Below are 19,210 nucleotides of genomic sequence, written 5' to 3'. Positions count from 1 at the left end.
CCAGGTTGGCCCAGGGGGAGAGAAGACACTGTTTCACTTCTGAGAGGAACTTTTCAAAGCCAGCATTAGATTGGCAGCCTCAGGATCGTCATTCTTTGGCCACCTCGCTTTCTACAAATAAAGGGAATGGACAAAGGTCTCCAAGTCACTCAGGCAGAAGTACAAGACCGGAGACAAAGAATGAAACAGCTTGCAAGCCCACCTCTAGCACATAATGGCTATGGGAATAACTTTAGTGGATGGGCTGTTGTTTCCTAAGTATAATTTAGGAAAGGTTTACAATGTTTCCAACTCAGAACTGGAATGCAGGCCTGGAAAAAATACAGAGGAAGAAGTCATGGAAGTGGAAACCCTAATCTCTTAAACAAACACATTTCCAAAATATGCTATATAAGGCTACCTGAGTCCGTTTTTCGTGTTCACTGCCCATGCTTTCTAATAACAAAGTAGTATCTTAGTGAAAATTCAAACAGTGCTGAGAACCTACAGCCTAAATAACAGGTCCCCTTTTGCCAAGATCAATGTGGAAACCTCAATAAACAGGAATCCCAAACAAATTCAGACATTCCTTCTCATGTGACAACTACCTGCTCCGAGTCTGAATCTCTCAGGGCTTCCTGAAGACACATGCACATGAAATCTTGTGCTTGCAATGTGATGCCCACAGCTCTCTGCAGCCTTACATGAAGGTGGGCAGGAGGCGTGCTTGGGGGCAGGGGGGTGCCTCTCACAGTGTTTCTTATTAGTTAAAATATTATTTGCATTAACAAATTTAGCTCTAGTTTTCATTTCTGAGCTCCCAAGTTTTTCCAGCCTATAAATAGCCAATTTAATAATGCCAGATGGAGTAAAAGAATGCTACATATGGAATCTGATTGCACAGATATATTTTGAAATGCATATTTCTAGGTTAAACAGGGGATACCTGTACTTATTTAAACAGCCTCTCTCAGCTCAAAGGCCACAGTGTAATGGTCAAAAAAGCTGCATGGAGTGTCAAAGGCTATAGAACTGCACACATGTTCCATCTGTGAGTTACGGAACTGTGAGTTGGATTTTAAGAGGCAGCTGGATGTAACACACTTCCAGGCTTCATGACCCTTCCTGATGCTTCGTTAGGCATCTTATCAGAATGAGAAGAATAGAGATCTCTGTTATGGCTTTCCTGTGGCAAGTACAAGACAAGGCGATGATTTTCCAGTCCATTTCCCCTGGCAACATGCTCATCAATCATCAGGGTCCAGGACTTTGTTATTCTGCTGGAGGAAAGAAAGCTCAGTGGTTTCTCTCCAAGTGAAATGGGGCTCTCTCCTACCCAGTATTTGAGGTTATCATCAAGAATTGCTGTGTCTTTGCCTTCAGAGAACGTGCTTAGTTAGGGGCTCACAGGACTCAGTTGAAACACAGCAATTTTACCTACTGTACCAAGGATTCAGGAATGGGATCCAAGCTATTCTGAGTGTATCTGGTGATGCTGTTTTCTAAACCCAACAAGGGGCCCACCAAAGCTGTGGTGTTCATCTTTGCATAAACATCTTATCCTCCACAGTTTTCAGTTCTATCATCTAGCCCGCTCTGTTTTCATCCTCATACGTTCAAAAGGCCACAATGGGCAAAGACAATATGCTCTAAGGAATGGTTCAAAAATAATAATAAAAAACATATATTCAAATTCCCTTTGTTTGGCATCACTGTCCCCCTTTAATTTTGAAAAACTGTAGGGCTGTCTTGGAGTGGATGGTGGAATTATTCACGTTATTTTAAGGCAAGTGCATGTTACCAAGACCACCGTTGGCATTTTGAGTCACAAATGAAGTAGTTTACTTCGGAAAGAATTGGGAAGACATCTGACACTTGTTCATTAAACTAATTCTGCATTCACAGCATCTTATCTGTTTGTGAGCAATCTCTTGGTACATGTCGATTCACGGTTTAAGAAGAAATGCTCCTTTTTTAGCAGGCACAGAATAACGCATAGTCCTAAAAATTCTTTGCTAAACTATATACTGGGTTTCCACTGTAAGTGTTATGAGCTCATTTTAACAAGAGGACTGAAAGTTGATTTCATGTAAAAAATAGTGAAAAATATTTAAGGACCGAGAGATCATTAAAGAAACCCATACCAGTACCTGCCACTGTAGTAAAAACAGGCTTGTAACTTTACTTTATTCTAAGTGCAGATATTAATTTAAAAGTTTACTACTCACCAGCAATTGCTTCCATTTACAACAGAATGAAATTCCTCCATTGCCTATTTATACTATTTAACGGTAAAATGCCGAAAAGATTTAAAGGGGATAGTAACAATAGTGTCAGTCCCGGGTATTCATTGGAAGGACTGATGCAAAAGCTGAAACTCCAATACTTTGGCCACCTGATGCGAAGAGTTGACTCACTGGAAAAGACCCTGATGTTGGGAGGGATTGGGGGCAGGAGGAGAAGGGGACGACAGAGGATGAGATGGCTGGATGGCATCACCGACTTGATGGGCATGGGTCTGAGTAAACTCCCGGAGCTGGTGATGGACAGGGAGGCCTGGCGTGCTGTGATTCATGGGGTCGCAAAGAGTCGGACACGACTGAACAACTGAACTGAATTGAACAATAGTGTCAGAGGGTCTTATTAGAAAATCAATCACATCTTTTTTTTCCCAGTCTTTTAACATCTGTGCCCTTATCCATATCATCATCATCAATAATCACGTACTCCATGTTTTCAATATACACACACTATTTTACAAATCTGCTCTAGTGTGTTGCCTAATAACAAATGACATGATATTATGTTGCTAATTCTTATGATGGGCTCAAGAAAAGCTTCTGACAAAAGAACTTCAACTTTTCTATAACAGAAGGCATTCCCCACTAAAGCACAAGTTATAACACCCTTTTGTCAGATGATAAAAATACTAGGTTGAAATATATGAAACAGCCATTTTTACTGGGCAAAAGCAGTCAACCACTGACAACTTCATATGGTTTAATGTACATGCTCATTTTAAACAACAACAACAAAAAAACCCAACCCATAATACCTTAACAAAGACATGTATTTTAGCATATTGCCTTCTAGTTTTCTATACATGTATTTGAAATACATTTCAAAGTTGGGATCATATTATATATACAGATAATAAAGATGAATATCATCTTTCTTTAGGCAATTCTTTAAAAATAAGCCTTTTTGAAACATTCTGTTAAATGCATTTTCATAATTCATTTAATCATCTCTTATTATGGTACCTTCGGATTTAAATGTACATTTCACTGATTATTTGTGCAGTAGAATACACTTCTAGCAGCCATTCTGGGTCTATGTATCATTTCTTTGTGGATCTGTCTGTTAATGTTCTTTATTTATATCTAAATTAGATAATTTTCTTTTTCTTATTGGTTTCTAAGGGTTTTTTGTATGTTAAGGATATGAAACCTCTGCTGTACTTTTGGCAAATGTTTTATCTGCCTTTAAGTTCTATTTGTAATATTTTAAATTTAAAATTTTTAGGGTCTAATCTATGAATTATTTCCTTTGTGATCATTTCTACTATTTAATGCTTAGAATACTCTCTGATTTGATAGTTGATATATTATTCCATTTGTTAAAAAATTAATAGTGTCACCCCCCCATATACACACACCTTTTAAAACTATAAAGTGTTTAGAGTTTATGCAAAACCGCAAAAGAGAATGCTTGCTCAGTGTCCAAAGCTGAAATGCTGTCTTCAGCCTCCTAACCAGCACTAAATGTTACTAAATCAGGACTGTTTCTAGCAAAATTTACAAGCAAACTCAGCTGTCTCTTTTCTAAGGAAAATTTCCTGCCATACAAAGGGTTACCTCTGAACAGTATCTCCATTATTTCACCCATGACTCCATTCCTAATTTTCTGTTTTCTGGCAGCTGCTCTCTAACTTACAAATAATGCATGTCTTTGTTTAGAGTTCCTTAAAAAAACTGTATATTCTAAATGTGGAAGAAAGCTCAATTTATTTTACTTTGAAACCTGAGAAATCAATAACATGAACCATATGTTAATTATGGAACCTGGTGATAAATAAAGTAAGAAGTCCTATGAAACCGTGGTGGTGAAAGTGATGGAGTTGAAACAGAAAAGGAAAGAAGTCCTTTCTCTTGGTGTGTGATGCTTTCATAAATCTCCCTGCTTGGTAGAACACCAAAATGCAACTCTTTTCTTAATTCATTCTAATGTAATTTATATTTCACTTTCTTCCCAACTCCTATTTTTTATCAAGATCTTACAGCAATGACGAGATACATACCAAGGGCCGTTAATACAGTGGCAACATTTAAAACAGATGATGTCAAAGACAAAACTTCACCAATATTAACGTCTTTGATTTTCATTTATTTGGATTCACGGAGTTTTGCACTGAAGGCATGAATCAAGCTATCTTTATCTGGTTGAAACACTCAAGGACTTCAGGTTTATTTACAAGATAAATTGCTACGACTGGAGTAAGAATCATAATGAGGAAAACAAGTCAGTTATGTAATGTTTTAGGTATTTACACTTGGTATCACATACTTCTAAAAGAGTTAACTTTAGGGTATTTACTGAGGGTACAGAGATTTCTTTTTTCCCCTAGAGCCCACTGAATCAATTTTGCTCTTGTTACCACAAACCTACGTCTTCCGTCTTCTTGTACCCCCACCCTCCTGATTTGGAATCTGTTTTTATAGAGGGAAGGGACAGAGGCAAGCAGAGCCCTCATCTGCAGCACCACCTCTGTCTCAGTAAACACTTCAGGTCTTCAGCTATGGGTTATGGTGAGTTCCAGATTTAAATGATAAAATGTGATACTGAGATTAAAATATTCATTAAGTGTTCAGTAATTGCTCCAACATATCAACAGAACTCAACATGCATAGAACAACTTCAATTAAGGATATGTTTCCAGATCAATCAGTATCTGATCACTCAGGGTAGCCCTAAACCTTAAAAAAAATTCTTTTTAAACCGGGAACTCATCATTTTTAATCTTTTAGCCTCACCACATGGCATGTGGGATCTTAGTTTCCCAACCAGGGTTCAAACCCACACCCCCTGTATTGGCAGTGTGGAACCTTAACCACTGTACCACCTGTGAAGTCCCTCGACTTAAACCTTTTAACACTGCAGTTTCTAAACTTAATTCAGAGTGAAACCTCCGATGCCCTCTGGTCCCCAATTCTCTGCTATGTGCTATTTTAGCTTTCCAATCTAAAAGTGCTGTGACTGTACTAGAGTAGAATGATAAATATTTCTTTGGTTTTGTCCAAGAAAGGAAAAATGAACAAGTATGGTCAGGGACAGCAGGGAGCAATAGTAAATATAAAAACCAACAAAGCTACTAGCTTATATTTGCTAAAGACTTAGAACCGCAAGGGGAAGAAATTCTGAGCACTCATATCTTCTAATACATGAGCCTCAAAGTAAGCACCTGAACACTCTGGCCACGTTAGCATAAGCACTAAACATCTCCACCTATGATCCACTTAGGTTTCAAGGTGTCTTGGTTCCTTATGAATAGAACAGGGTTAGGAATTCTGATAGGTTACACGTGCAAATCTGATAATGGTTTACTAATTTAGGACCACAGAGAACTGTGAGAACATTAAGTGAAAGGAAACAAAAAACATCTTTCGAAGGTCAAATTATGATGTGTCATGAACTTTTTTAGAGAGTAGCTTTCATGAACTTTTTTTTTAAAGAGTAGCTTTCTGGGAGGCTTAAGAATTTCTCGTTAGAATTCTCATGTTCCTAAGCATCTTCTCGCTAATTCACATTAATAAGTTAGCACTTTCCAATAGATCATCTTAAGGAATAAAATATCAGTGCTTTTAAATAAGCATAGATGGACGACTTTAGTTAAAATGCCACACCTGATTCACCTGGGCTTAGCGTCCTCTAAAAGGCTGGGGCCACCTACGCATGAGCAAGCAGATATTCCAAAGGTCTGAGTCATCTCAAGACTTTTTCCATTCCCAAGTAGGGTCATATGTCAAACCGTAAGAAAGTATTTCTTAAATAGTAATGTCTTTAGGCATCATCAGAGGGTACTTATTGGAAACTCCCTTCTGAGACTATGTTTAGGGCAAGGCTGCAGATTTAAATGAGCACCCCAGGTGGTGATTATACAGATGATTCACTGGCACACCTGGAGAAAGAGCATTATATTTGACTTCATTAACCCCTTACAAGATGGTGATACCACCATCTAGGGGCTTCCCTCATAGCTCAGTTGGTAAGAATCCGCCTGTAATGCAGGAGACCTGGGTTCAATCCCTGGGTTGGGGAGATCCGCTGGTGAAGGGATAGGCTACCCACTCCAGTATTTTTGGGCTTCCCTTCTGGCTCACAGGCCACACCTGGAGAAAGAGCATTACATTTAACTTCATTAACCCCTTAGCAGATGGTCACACCACCATCTAGGGGCCTCCCTGACAGCTCAGCTGGTGAAGAATCTGCCTGCAATGCAGGGGACCTGGGTATGATCCCTGGGTTGGGAAGATTCCCTGGAGAAGGGAAAGGCTACCCACTACAGCATTCTGGCCTGGAGAATTCCATGGACTGCATAGTCCATGGGGTGGCAAAGAGTTGGACACAACTGAGTGACTTTCACTTTCAGATGGTGACACATTTCTGCAAACTTTGTTGGTTTAGTCTATCTTTCAGGCATCCAAATCAGGCTTCCACTGTATGGTAGTAGCTAGAGTTTTTGAAGGTTAGATTTATACTTGGTCATTTCTAATATCCACAGAACTCTCTTTTACTTCCTAAGATGTCAAGAGTCACAGGTGGGACTTCCCTGGTAGTCCATTAGTTAAGAATCTGCCTTGCAGTGCAGGGGATGTGGGTTCAAACCCTGTTTGGGGAACTAAGATCCCACATTCCGAGGAGCAACTAAGCCTGTATGCTGCAACTAGGGAATCTGGGTGCTGCAACTGGAGAGTCCATTCGTTGCAATGAACGATCTCACGTGCTGCAGCCAAGACCTGACAGAGTCTAATAAAGAACTAGGAAAGAAGAAAGAGTCGCAGTATCCAGATGCGTGCCTCAAGGCCCTGATTTAGATATATGAATCCAAATTCAGGCCAAACTCTCCTCATTTGATTTTTCCACTGGAATCAATCTTTGTGGACAATTTTTTGAGAGTGAAGCTAAGGAAGAGCAAGCACAGAGTGAGAATATTTGCAACAATATTTTATTTGCTGGAGATAGTTGGTGCTCATGACTACGGTTATGGTGCTTGCATTACGGGCTTCATTACACAACTGTTTGTGAAAGCCCTTATTCATCTCAACAAATACTTAATAGAACCAATAATGATTATAACTGCAATGAAACAACTGATTAAGTATTTCCACCTTCCTTAGGACTGAGGGAAAAGTTACAATCTTAGACAACTGGTGGATATTTTCCCTAGCTGCCTTTCACTAATGTAAAGTTTAGTGACTATAAATTATTAGCAACTGCTCTAGTAGAATGTGCTTTCTTAACGTCCAAACTCCACCATCACATGGGTATCTGAACTTTCTGGATAAGAATGATAAAAATCCAAATGATTAGGAGAGTATTTCCAATTAGATTTTTAAAAAGTAACTTAACTCTTTGAAGCTGCTACTGCTCATGGTGGGAACGACAAAGAGCTTTGCACACAACAGTTGGCATCTGGAAACTTATCTTTAAATTTTTAAAAATGCGTCAGTACCAAATTATCTTTTAGCTATTATATACACCCCTGAGAAATGAGAATGGGCTGAGATTGATAGCATCAATCACTTTACTGGACTCAGTTTCCCATCCATAGTACAAAACACACTTGGCAGAGTCAAACATTGAAAGAGAACAACTTCCGGAATTTAGTTAAGTCAGTATTAATACGAAAGAAGAAAAGGCATTATAGTTGTAGTGGACAACATTTACAGTTTTAGACTGTATCTAAGCCAAGCCAACCAAGCAAATCCTTAGTTGATATGGATAACTCCACAGTCTCTGCCCAGCATGAAGAGAAGAAAGAACCAAGTAGATATGTTACAGTATGGCATATTCTTCACTTACTTTTCTATTATATATATGTATATGCATATATATGTACGTATGTTTTACTGTTTAGTTGCTAAGTCGTGCCCAACTCTTTTGTGATCCATGGACTATATAGCCTGCCAGGCTCCTCTGTCCATGGGGTTCTCCAAGGAAGAATACTGGGGTGGGTTGCCATGCCTTCCTCCAGGGGATCGTCCCTACCCAGGGATCGAAGTCATGTCTTTTACATCTGCATTGGCAGGTGAGTTCTTTACCGCTAGGGCCACCTGGGAAGCCCATGTATATGCATACATATAAATTATTATATATGCACATGTATAGATAATACTATGCACATATATTAGGAAAGTAAATATATATAAATATATACAAATCTATCCCTGAAAAAGTACAACTTCCTCACTTGTACAATGGGAAAGTAGGTGCTGATGTAATCAACCCTCTAATTAACGCTGAAATACAGGTATTGATATATTGTTACTAACAAGTTTACTGAAGGTCCACTGTACATTCCAGACAGTACTAGAGACAGCACAATAAACTAGGTTCAGACTTCAAAGCTCTTACCTTCCAGTTGGGAAAGATAAACAACAAACATAAAAAAATGAATGAGATCGTTTCGGCTAAGCATAGTGAAGAAGATAAAATGGGGCACCATGCGTAACATGGTAAACTGTGAGCAGACGTGGAGTGGTAGGTGAGGTGGTCACACAAGAAGGCATTAGGCCGTGACCTGAGTTGGTATTGTGACGACGAGAACAGGCACCCTTCCTGTGGGGCTTGGGAGGGAGAGGCATGTAGCATTCCAAACAGAATGAACAATACGCACCCACACCGAGCTGCAGCATGTTGGAAGAACGGAGAGAAGGCAGGTGTGGCTGAAGGACAGAGAACCAAAGAAGCAGAAAGGGTCTGGGGGGGAGGGGCGGGCAGGAAGAAAGAGCACGAGATAGTGCAGGACTTCTGATTTTATTCCATAGGTCACAGGGAACCACTGCAGAAAAGTGGTTTTCAGCAGAGGAGCAATACCTTCTAAAATCTTTTCTAAATGTTTGTTTGTTTATTTTCTGCTGGGCTGGGCCTTCAAGGCTGCACACGGGCTTTCTCCAGCTGCAAGGAGCAGGGGCTACTCCCTCGGTGCAGTGTGCGTGCTTCTCCCTGCAGGGGCTTCTCCTATCTCAGAGCACGTGCTGCAGGGCGTGCGGTCTTCAGCAGTTGTAGTGCTCGGGCCTAGCTGCCCTGCAGGATGTGGCATCCTCCTGGAACAGAGGTCAAACCCATGCTCCCTGTATTGGCAGGTGGATTCCCAACCGCTGGACCACCACGGAGGTCCGAATAATAACTTTAATTTATGCTTCGATAAGGTGCCTCTGGCTGTCATAGGAAGGATGAGCTACATAGGGACAGGAGTGAAAACAGCATATTGAATTAGAAAGCTGGTTTGGTGGGCTGGACTAGAGCTTTAGCAACAAAGATGCTGAGAAGCAGTCAGACTGGGGTTATCTTTTGGGGATAAAACCAAAAGTACTTGCTAAGGGATTAGTTGAAGATTGTGAAGGAAAGAAAGAAACCTAGAAGGATCCTTAGGTTTGGGGCTCAAACAACTGGGCAGATGGGGAAGGCCTGAGTTGGGGAGAGGATTCTTGGGTAATGTTTTGGTCCCAAGATATCAGACAGCTGGTTGATTATAATGCACTCAGAGCAAGAGGGGAAGGTCAGGCTAGAGAATAATGATATCTGAAGGTTCAGGACTGAATGATATCACCTGGCCAGAAAGTGTAGACAGGGAAGAGAAGAGAGCTGGGGATGAAGAAGCCTCCACTGTTCCAAGATTTAGAGGAAGACAGCCAGGAAAGAACCTGTAACCAGGCGGCTTAGGCACACTCTAGACTTGGGTGAGGAATATCCCTCTACTATGTGGAGCATCTCTCCACCATCTGTTACCATAGTGATACACACTGGGTATACACTGCCTGCAACTTTTTCATGGGCTCTATAAACAGAGCCCAAGGTGAGGAAGCACTTTCTAAAGAGACTCCAACTAACCTATTATTAGCTTGATCAAAGTGTCACTTGTTTATTTTAGTGAGTCAGTATTTATTTTAATGAGTCAGTCTTACAGTACCTTTAGAAAGACACCAGTTGTTTTTTTTTTTTAACCCATATATTTCCTGTTAGGGGAAAAAAAACCCAGCCACTAAATAACTCTATTACTATACTGTTATAACTTTTGATAATCATATTATCTAAATAATACATATATTGTACTTAGTATGTAGGTTTTATATATATGTAAAGTATAACAGTATCATGTTATACTTTGAGATAATCATGTATTTGCATAATTCTGTCCTCTTTCTGATATTTTCAACTACTAAAAGGGCCTGGGAAATTGCTTAAGGATTTGTTTCTGGGAGACTCCTCAAAATCTAGACTATCTGAAAGTGCTCGCCCTGAAAGGTTACTGAAAGTTACTACATATGCAGCTCACTCACCCTAGGTTTCCCGCTAAATCTGAGGTGAACTCAGGGCTGATCACTTCCTTCCGATCACCTCTCCTGTTGGAGTTGACGTTGGCCAATGGCTGGAGCCACTTCGATTTAACCCTCAAGCAACTCCCAGGCTGGCTGCCTGACTTCCACTTAGCATTATGGCTGATGTTCCTGCTTTTAAAAATCCCCCCAAATTCTGTGTGTGTGTAGGGGGGTGAGGTGGGCACCTACCCAGGAAAGGGTGTGGGCTAGGGTGTGGTTTGTTCAGAGAAGGCTTTTTTTTTTTTTTTTTTTTTGAGTCAGAAGTCTACATTCCAAGCTGACTTCCCACAAAGAAAAACTATGACATAGGTTACATTCCTGATGACAGTTCAGACGCCTGATTTTTAAAAAGCAGAATGCCTCTGAGTATGATCATTAATGCACGAGTGATGTGCCTTTTAAAAGGCATACTAAGGGTCTAGAATGGGCAGAAGGGGCTTCCCAGGTGGTGCTAGTGGTAAAGAACCCGCCTGCCAACGCAATGCAGAATGTGAACAAGTTGTGGATAAAACATCACAATAAGCAATCCTCTAAAATGCTACCTTAATGTGGAAGGGCAGGGAAATGTAAAGGAAAGGCTCTGAGACAGCCCACAGGCCAGGACGGAGCTGGAAGCTGCGGGGCAGCGCTCCGAAGACCCTGGGAAAGCCAAGAGCGCATCTGCGTGCGCAGTGCGGAGGAGGGAAAACAGAGTGGGGGCGTGGGGACGGTGCGGGGCAGGGCGGGCAGAGGGCAGAGCGAACACAGGGCCTGAGTACCACGAAGCAAGTCAGCTGTCTGGGCTACCGTGCTGGCAAGTCCCAAAGCCCTGAGAAATCCCACTGCACCACAGGCGTGAACTATTCTAAGTCAAACTGCTGTAGGCTGAGGCCCATCTCAGAGTAAAAACCAACACTGGCCGGTGAGGTCCTTTGCACCAGACCTAGTGTTACTGTAACATTCCACTGTTTAATCTTATTAAACAGTCCTCTCAGGCATCCTTCATGGACGCACTTTCTTCAAAAAATTATTTCATGTGACTCTGAAAAGCAGTTTGCTTTAAACACCAGGAGAGATGTGTCTGCACATGTCTCTGTGTATTTTAAAAACCCACGGTCTATTCAGCAAAGTCCAGCCGTGATACTAGATTGAAACAAATGTCCTTCCAGGACCCTTATCGTCATTGTGGGGTATTTGTTCACTGAGTTTCTCGTCTTGTTTTTGGGATCACTTTATTATGCAACATCTGCTCTGAATTTCAAATGTGATAAACAGGGTATGAGTGTCGGTGGCAGATGGCTAATGACCGCCAGCGACAGGGCATTCAAGTCTGCCTTGTTTTCTGGGAAGCGATATTTTCATGTTAATTTGCCCTGTGTCCTGCAAAGATGAGACAAATCACCTGCTCATAATTCAGGCAAAGTGGGGACCACCAGGAGCCTAGAGGGGCCAGGGCTTGACTCCTTTAGGGGTGGGAGGAGAGGAGGCTCTGGGGGGCTTCCCTCATCAGAGGAACGGGATCAGGCAGTCACTTTGCATTATGTCAGATGGAGAAAGATGAATCAGTCCCGGCCATCCCATCCTGACACCAGGGCCACTGTTTACTGCAAGCAGATATTATTCATGAAAACAGATCTTTCCCAGAGGCAGAAAACAGGTGCTATTAACAGTGTGTGTCAGTCTCTGAAGTCTGGGTTTTGTAACATAAACTTAATAGTACATTTTATCTCCTACTGAAAATGTTACAACCAACAGAAATCTCCAAGAAACATTCAATCGAAGATAAAATGAAATCTAATTCACAGAGAAAATGACCCACACAGACTCATAAACCTTTAGGTCTTTCGGCCTTCTCGAGCCCGGTAGAATTTGTCTGTTACAGAGATACATGCACAAAATATAATTTTTATTCCAAGACTGAGTCATCCAAAGAGGCCATGTGGTCTTGAGCTGAAAGAACCGTGTTCTGTTTTGGAGAGTCAGCTGGTGTTCTGTGTGAGCTTTCAGTGCCTTTGAATCTCTGCTTGTGAAAGACATGTTACATGTACAGAATGTCCAAAGAATGATACAGGGATTTCAGAGAGTTCAAAAGATAGTTGAGAAGCCAGATCAGACACCAGGAGAGATAATGTACTAGAGAGGGAAGTCTGAAGACCCACTGACAGTTTAATAAAAGAGGGTATTACATTTTGCAGGCAGGCGTGTAAAGCGTGAGATTTTACACAGGAGTTTCTTCAGATATATAGTAGCTCAGCTGGTAAAGAATCCACCTGCAATGAAGGAGACCTCAGTTCGATTCCTGGGTTGGGAGAATCCCCTGGAGAAGGGATAGGCTACCCACTCCAGTGTTTATGGGCTTTCCCGGTGGCTCAGGTGGTTAAGAATCTGCCTGCAATGCGGGAGACCTGGGTTCGATCCCTGGGTTGGGAAGATACCTTGGAGAAGGGCATGGCAACCCATTCCAGTATGCTTGCCTGGAGAACCCCACGGACTGAGGAGCCTGGCAGGCTACGGTCCATGGTGTCATAAAGAGTCGGACGTGACTTGGTAACTTAGCGACTTAGCATATGTATATATCCTGCCATACAGTTCTTTTTCTGGGTAGCAGTTACATATGACAAAGGAGCAAAGTGAGGGAATTTGTTTACAGTTCTTTCTGATCCTTTCTCACAGAGTGGCAGATAAAGGCATGAAAGAGAAAACCCAACAATCTGGAAGCCGCTGTTTTTTCTTTCCTTATAGAGCACCCCACCCCCACAAGTGAAAGGTGCTACATAAACACATATACTCAAAATATACTATGAACTCCCAAAGAAAAGAATAAGACAATCATAAGGTGTCAATTATTGCCTCATAAGTTTAAGCAAGGAAGTCTAAGAAGATAATATCGAATCTCAAACGATCAAATTAAACAGATGCACTGAATTCCTCCACAGTTAAGTAGATCATCAAAAAATAACATTCTGAACTACAAACAGGAAAACAAGATACAGCAATGATAAGCCTACGAGGCAAAGTCTGAGTATTTGTTCACGTCATAGCTTAAGAGTCAAGAGGTTTCTTTATGCAAATGTCACCATCAGCATGAATGACTGTATCTTAGGACATCAAGAAAAGGGATTAAAGAACGTGATGAAAATTTCAAGATCGGGTATGAATACGATGAGATGTGACTATTTATTCGCTTTTAGGAGAAGAGCATTTTAAAATGTTGGAAGGAACCACCTGTAATTTTACTGTGCTCTCATCAGTCTCTCAATGACAGTGTTCAGTCCAGATCATATGACGATGACAAAGTAAAAGTGAAAGTGTTAGTCTCTCAGGCCTGTACGACTATTTTTGATCCTAGGGATAGCCCACCGGGCTCCTCTGTCCATGGGATTCTCCAGGCAAGAACACTGGAGTAGGTTGACCATTTCCTTCTCCAGGGCATCTTCCCGACCCAGGGATTGAACCTGCGTCTCCTGCACTGCAGGAAGATCCTTTGCTGCCTGAGCCACCAGGGAAACCCTACAATAGTGACAGGAATCCCCCTAATGAGTGCGCCAACTACCAACCATCACCAATACTTAGGGCTTCAAGGGCGGTCTTCTGCCTTTTAAAAACAAATGGTATTTAAAAATTGCTATGTGATGTATGTATACTGGGATGATAAGCCCAGCTTCTAGTTTTAACAATGTGTTCTTTTTTTTCGTTTGTTTTAAATAGACTGATGACAACGGTCCTGAACAGAAAGATTTTACCTCTGGACCATGCAGCATCCTAGTTTTACCAAACACAGCTCACCTAATGCAATATATGTCCTGAACGTGCACTCAGGAGATGCTAAATTGAGGAGGACCAACAAGTAAACGGTGTCAAAGACGACACGGTGGGAGACAGGTGGTGGGGGTGAATCTCACAGCTCACAGCATCTTAATAAGAGGTCTCTTTCCTTGATTTTCTGTTCAATGCCTATTTCACGTTAAAACATTTAACCTATTTACTTATTCTGAAACACGACATGTTCTGATATATGCGAGACAATAATATTTATGATTTTGAAGCACATTTTAGAAAATATTTTGGTACCATAATACAAGAATCGGCTACAAACTGTGTTTATATTTAACTAAGTGGGCTTTTTAAAACTTGAAAACACCAACTAAACTACGTATATAACCACAGAGAAGTGTCCCACATGCTTCTGTGTGCTCCTACACTCTAAGGGCCCTGAGGAAAGACTCACGACTCATTCAGTTTGGTGTCCTCAAAGTGCCTAGCATGGAACTTGCCCTGTAAAATTTTAATTAATGTTTGTACAAGTATACTCAGAAAAACTCTTATTATAAGAAAGCATTCTGTGTAAATAGTTCAATCCATGTTCCCAATAGGTCCCTCATAATAACAATATTCTCTTGATATAGTTACTAAGACTTCTCACAAATGAGCTATACAACAACAAAGTATTTCTGTTCTCTGGCTGCAGGTTCGAAAAATTCAACTAGCCAGAACTTTCTACCTAGCCGCTATTTATCCTGCATACCAATGCTTAAAAAGATAACAGCTCACAAACAAAAGACACAAGTATTCACTAAAAATAAACTTCTATCAATCATACATTGAACTTTAAACTATCCATTTCCAAAAAAACCACTATCCACTTGATGGTATTACAGCACTTATAAATGATTACTCATGTTTTCAATAATGACCTTAAAGAATCTCAAACACTCAAATTCTAAAAAAAAAAAACCCAAACCCTTATATTCTTATATTTAATAAGAAAGAAAAGTAGATCTGCACAGTTCAATTTTTTTGAATTAAGGATGAATGGGCATTTGTCTGGAGAAAACTCTAATTTGAAAGGATACATGTACCCCAGTGCCCATCACAGCACTATTTACAATAGCCAAGACAGGGAAACAACCTGAATGGTCACAGAGTGGAATATTACTCAGTCATAAAAAAGAATAAACACTGCCACTTGCAGCAACATGGATGGGATCCAGAGATCATCGTAGTAAGTGAAGTCAGGTAGTGAAAGACAAATAGCATATTCCACTCATAGGTAGAATCTAAAAAAAAACGATACAAGTGGACTTATTTACAAAATGGTTACCAAAGGGAAATGGGGCGGGTAGGGATAAATTAGGAGTCTGGAGTTAGCAGATACAAATGACTATATATAAAATAAACAAGGCCCTACTGTATAGCACAAGGATATTACAGGATATTCAATTTCTATAATAAACCATAATGGAAAAAATATGAAAATGAATATACATATATGTGTAACTGAATCACTTTACTGTAAACCAGAAACTAACACAACACTGTAAATCAACTTTACTTCAATTAAAAAAAATTAAGGATGAAGACAAAAAAGTGTTTTGTGACTATCTTTTAAGTTATCAAAAGATGTTCAATCAGCCATTAACATACAAATTAACTGCCTGAAATACTGCCTGACTATAGTTTGGTTTTACTGTGAAAACATCAATACATGATTAACCACAAACCTTGAATAACCACAGTCCTTGCCCCCGCCTCCATCTATGTGAGTGGTGTGGACCCTGACGGCTGAAGACATTTAACAGCCTCCAGGACAATCTTCTGCTCAACACAGAGTGAAGTGACATTCCCTTTCGGTAGATAGGTGAACAACTCAGAAATACTTGCAACAAGTTGCCTATGAAAAGCTTCTGTTGATAAGCACCAATTCTCTACTCCCGAAACTGGCTCGGTCACTCCCCCACTCCACTCCTCTCGTTCCTCCTCGCCTCGGGGACCACCTTTCTGCCTGTGTCTCATTTAATCCAGCTTACCTCTCGACCCCCACCCTTGAGGGGAAGTGGAATTTCCCCCACTCCACTTTATTTTCTACGCTTGCCTGATCAAGCCTTAGTTTAAGCACATAATTTTAGTTTATCAACTGTTTTAAAACTACTGATATGTTTGCAAATGGGAAGCCCCAGCAGCTCAGCTGGTAAAGAATCTGCCTGCAATGCAGGAGACCCCGGTTTTGATTCCTGGGTCAGGAAGATCCCCTGGGTTCACTCCCTAGGTTGGGAAGATTCCCCTGAAGAAGAGAATGGCAACCCACTCCAGCATTCTTGCCTGGAAAACCTCATGGGCAGAGGAGCCTGGTGGGCTACAGTCCACAGGGTCGCAAAGAGTCAAACACAACTGAGCAAGTTTCACTTTCACTTTTGCAAATGATTCCACTTGGCAGCCTCTAACATCCTAGGAGAACTTAACGTGAAGTTCAAAAGACCTATGTAGCTGGAAATGCAGTGTGTAAACAAATGATTACCTTGTCCTGCTGTTTAAAAAACTGACCTCTCCCAAGTGAAATTTTTGAACACAGAAATAGATCAGAAGAAGCCAATGCTTGTGTTGACAGTCTATGTTTAAGCTATTGGAAGTCATTTAAAAAAATAATAATTTTCAATGAATGATATCTGAAGAATGGTTGGTGACGTGTCTTACTGATTGAGTACCTATGTGTATAAATCTCTGAGTATGGACTGTCAGGACACAAAGATGAACAAATAAGTAAGATATGGGCACAAATAATCATAAATGAACAAAATATGATGAAGAGAGGTGTAGAACAAGTCTAAAAGACAAATGAGATCCCATCCAGCTGTAAAAGTTAGTCAAATGGTACCTGGGGTCAGCCCTGAAAAATGTGAGCAGATAGTTATTAGTGGGGGGAGCAAAGAAACAGCAATGAGAAGGAAGGCCTCGGAGGGAGGAAGCTGTGAGCTACACTAGGAGGATGCGGATTAGTCCAATTTGGCCAGAAAGCAGACTACACGGAACGCGGCTGTGCTCTGCCCTGCATGCTGAACATAGTATTTTGGACACACTCATAAAGGACAGAACTAAAGTCACACGACTGGAAAAGAATTCCGGAGGAAAGAAGGATGCAGAGATAGAAGAGGAAATGCCCAAGAAGACGTAATGAGGACTGTGCGTGTGTCAGTAGCTCAGTCGTGTCTGAGTCTTTGCAAGCCCAGGGACCGTAGCCCACCAGGCTCCTCTGTCCATGGAGTTCTCCAGGCAAGAACACTGCAGTGGGTTGCCATTTCTTCCTCCAGGGCATCTTCCCAACACAGACCCACATCTCTTATGTCTTCTGCAATGGCAGGCAGATTCTTCTTCTTTTTTTTTTTTTCATTTGCCATTCTTTTAGGCAGTTTCTTTTATCACTGTGCCACCTGGGAAACCCGTAATTAGGAATACCTATGGTTAGAGGGCCTTACTGTCCTTGAAACTGTTCAAGAAGCAATGAGACCATTCCTGAGCACCACATTCTCTTATGAAAGGCAGACGGGAGAAAATAAATTCTATGTTGGTCTAAAACCAAATAAATTACTCATTCAATATGTCAAGTTCTAAATGTACCAAAACAAGGGAACCCACCTAGCTGTCACTAAAAGATATTTCTTACTCTGTTCAGAATATAAACTAAAATAGCTATTTACTCCTATCTAAAATGATTCTAGAAGTCATTTCTACACAACGAATGATAAGGTAAAGAGTCTGTTTCACCTAATTCACAAAAACAAACAGATCTCCATGAATACCTGCACGTATGTGCAGAGATGTAAAAGATCAAGTGGGGAGTTCAATTAAGCAGAACAAAGTAAGACCAATAAAGCTTTATAAGCAGCTCTTCCCTTCAGACTTCAAGGCAGAAAAGATTTAGAGTCAATATATTGTATCTAGCTTGCTGACCTCCAAGGAGTCTTACGTCATCTTTGAATCCCAAGAGTTTGGGATGGTACCTGACACTCTGGGGCTTCCTATAAATGTTTTATGGGTGAGGAAAAAATTCAGAGTTCACAAACCATCAGAAAATGGCTGAGCTATTAACATACTTATTAAACTATACTTTGTAGGCTCAGGGCCAGATAATGTACAAACAGGTATTTCCCAATAATTTTAATATATATTAGAACTAAAGGGTTTTTTCCACTGAGTTCTAAAATTAGTGAACTAGAATATACCCCATTCTTTAAACATCCCACTTAGTCATACTAGATATATTTAACTATATATTGAGTTCCAAAGGCTCAACTTCTGGCAATTTTCATAAGGAAAGAATGCCACTGTTTAAATAACAGTGTGACTGTTTGACCAGGCAGAGAGAGGACTCTTAGTACCTTTATGGTTTCAGTGGGCACTCCAGGTTCTGGAACTTTATCCAAATAAGTGGTCAAGTCTTGATCAACGTGTTCAAACACTAATGTTAGTTTGGTTTCTCTGTCTGTTCGTGACACTGTACACACGTCAAACAACCTAAAAGGAAAAAGAAAGAAGTATTAGGTGGTAATACGAAAAGAAGTAATCATCTGAAAGTCTTACACATATCCTTTGATCACAAAATTAAGGGGGGGGAGACTACATTTGATCATCCCTTGTGATAATATGTAAGGACACCTATTAGCCCTTAGCCCCTCAGTGGTATGTGTCCTTGAGACCCCATGGATGGTCACCTGCCAGGCTCCTCTGCCCTTGGGATTATTTAGGCAAGAATACTGGAGGAGGCAGCCATCCCCTATTCCAGGGAATCTTCCCAACCCAGGGACTGAACCCACATCTCTTGTGTCTGCTGCACTGGTAGGCAGATTCTTTATCACTAATGCCGCCTGGATCTGACA

At 40.8% G+C, this 19,210-nt stretch overlaps 1 protein-coding gene across 3 annotated transcripts in view; it reads right to left on the bottom strand.

Annotated features, from left to right (window-relative positions):
- The window catches only part of CDK6 (cyclin dependent kinase 6), a 248,240-nt gene that overhangs the window by 164,791 nt on the left and 64,239 nt on the right, over positions 1 to 19,210 (bottom strand). For all 3 annotated transcript variants that reach the window (XM_070471667.1, XM_070471655.1, XM_070471664.1), the window contains exon 3: positions 18,713 to 18,848. In XM_070471667.1, coding sequence (XP_070327768.1) covers positions 18,713 to 18,848 — 136 coding nt within the window. The remainder of the gene's footprint in view (positions 1 to 18,712; positions 18,849 to 19,210) is intronic.

Source organism: Odocoileus virginianus, chromosome 1 (assembly GCF_023699985.2).
Source record: "Odocoileus virginianus isolate 20LAN1187 ecotype Illinois chromosome 1, Ovbor_1.2, whole genome shotgun sequence".
In the NCBI taxonomy this organism is placed as follows: domain Eukaryota; kingdom Metazoa; phylum Chordata; class Mammalia; order Artiodactyla; family Cervidae; genus Odocoileus; species Odocoileus virginianus.
The sequence above is the reverse complement of the archived record's forward strand: the minus strand, read 5'-3'. Positions and strand labels throughout refer to the sequence as shown.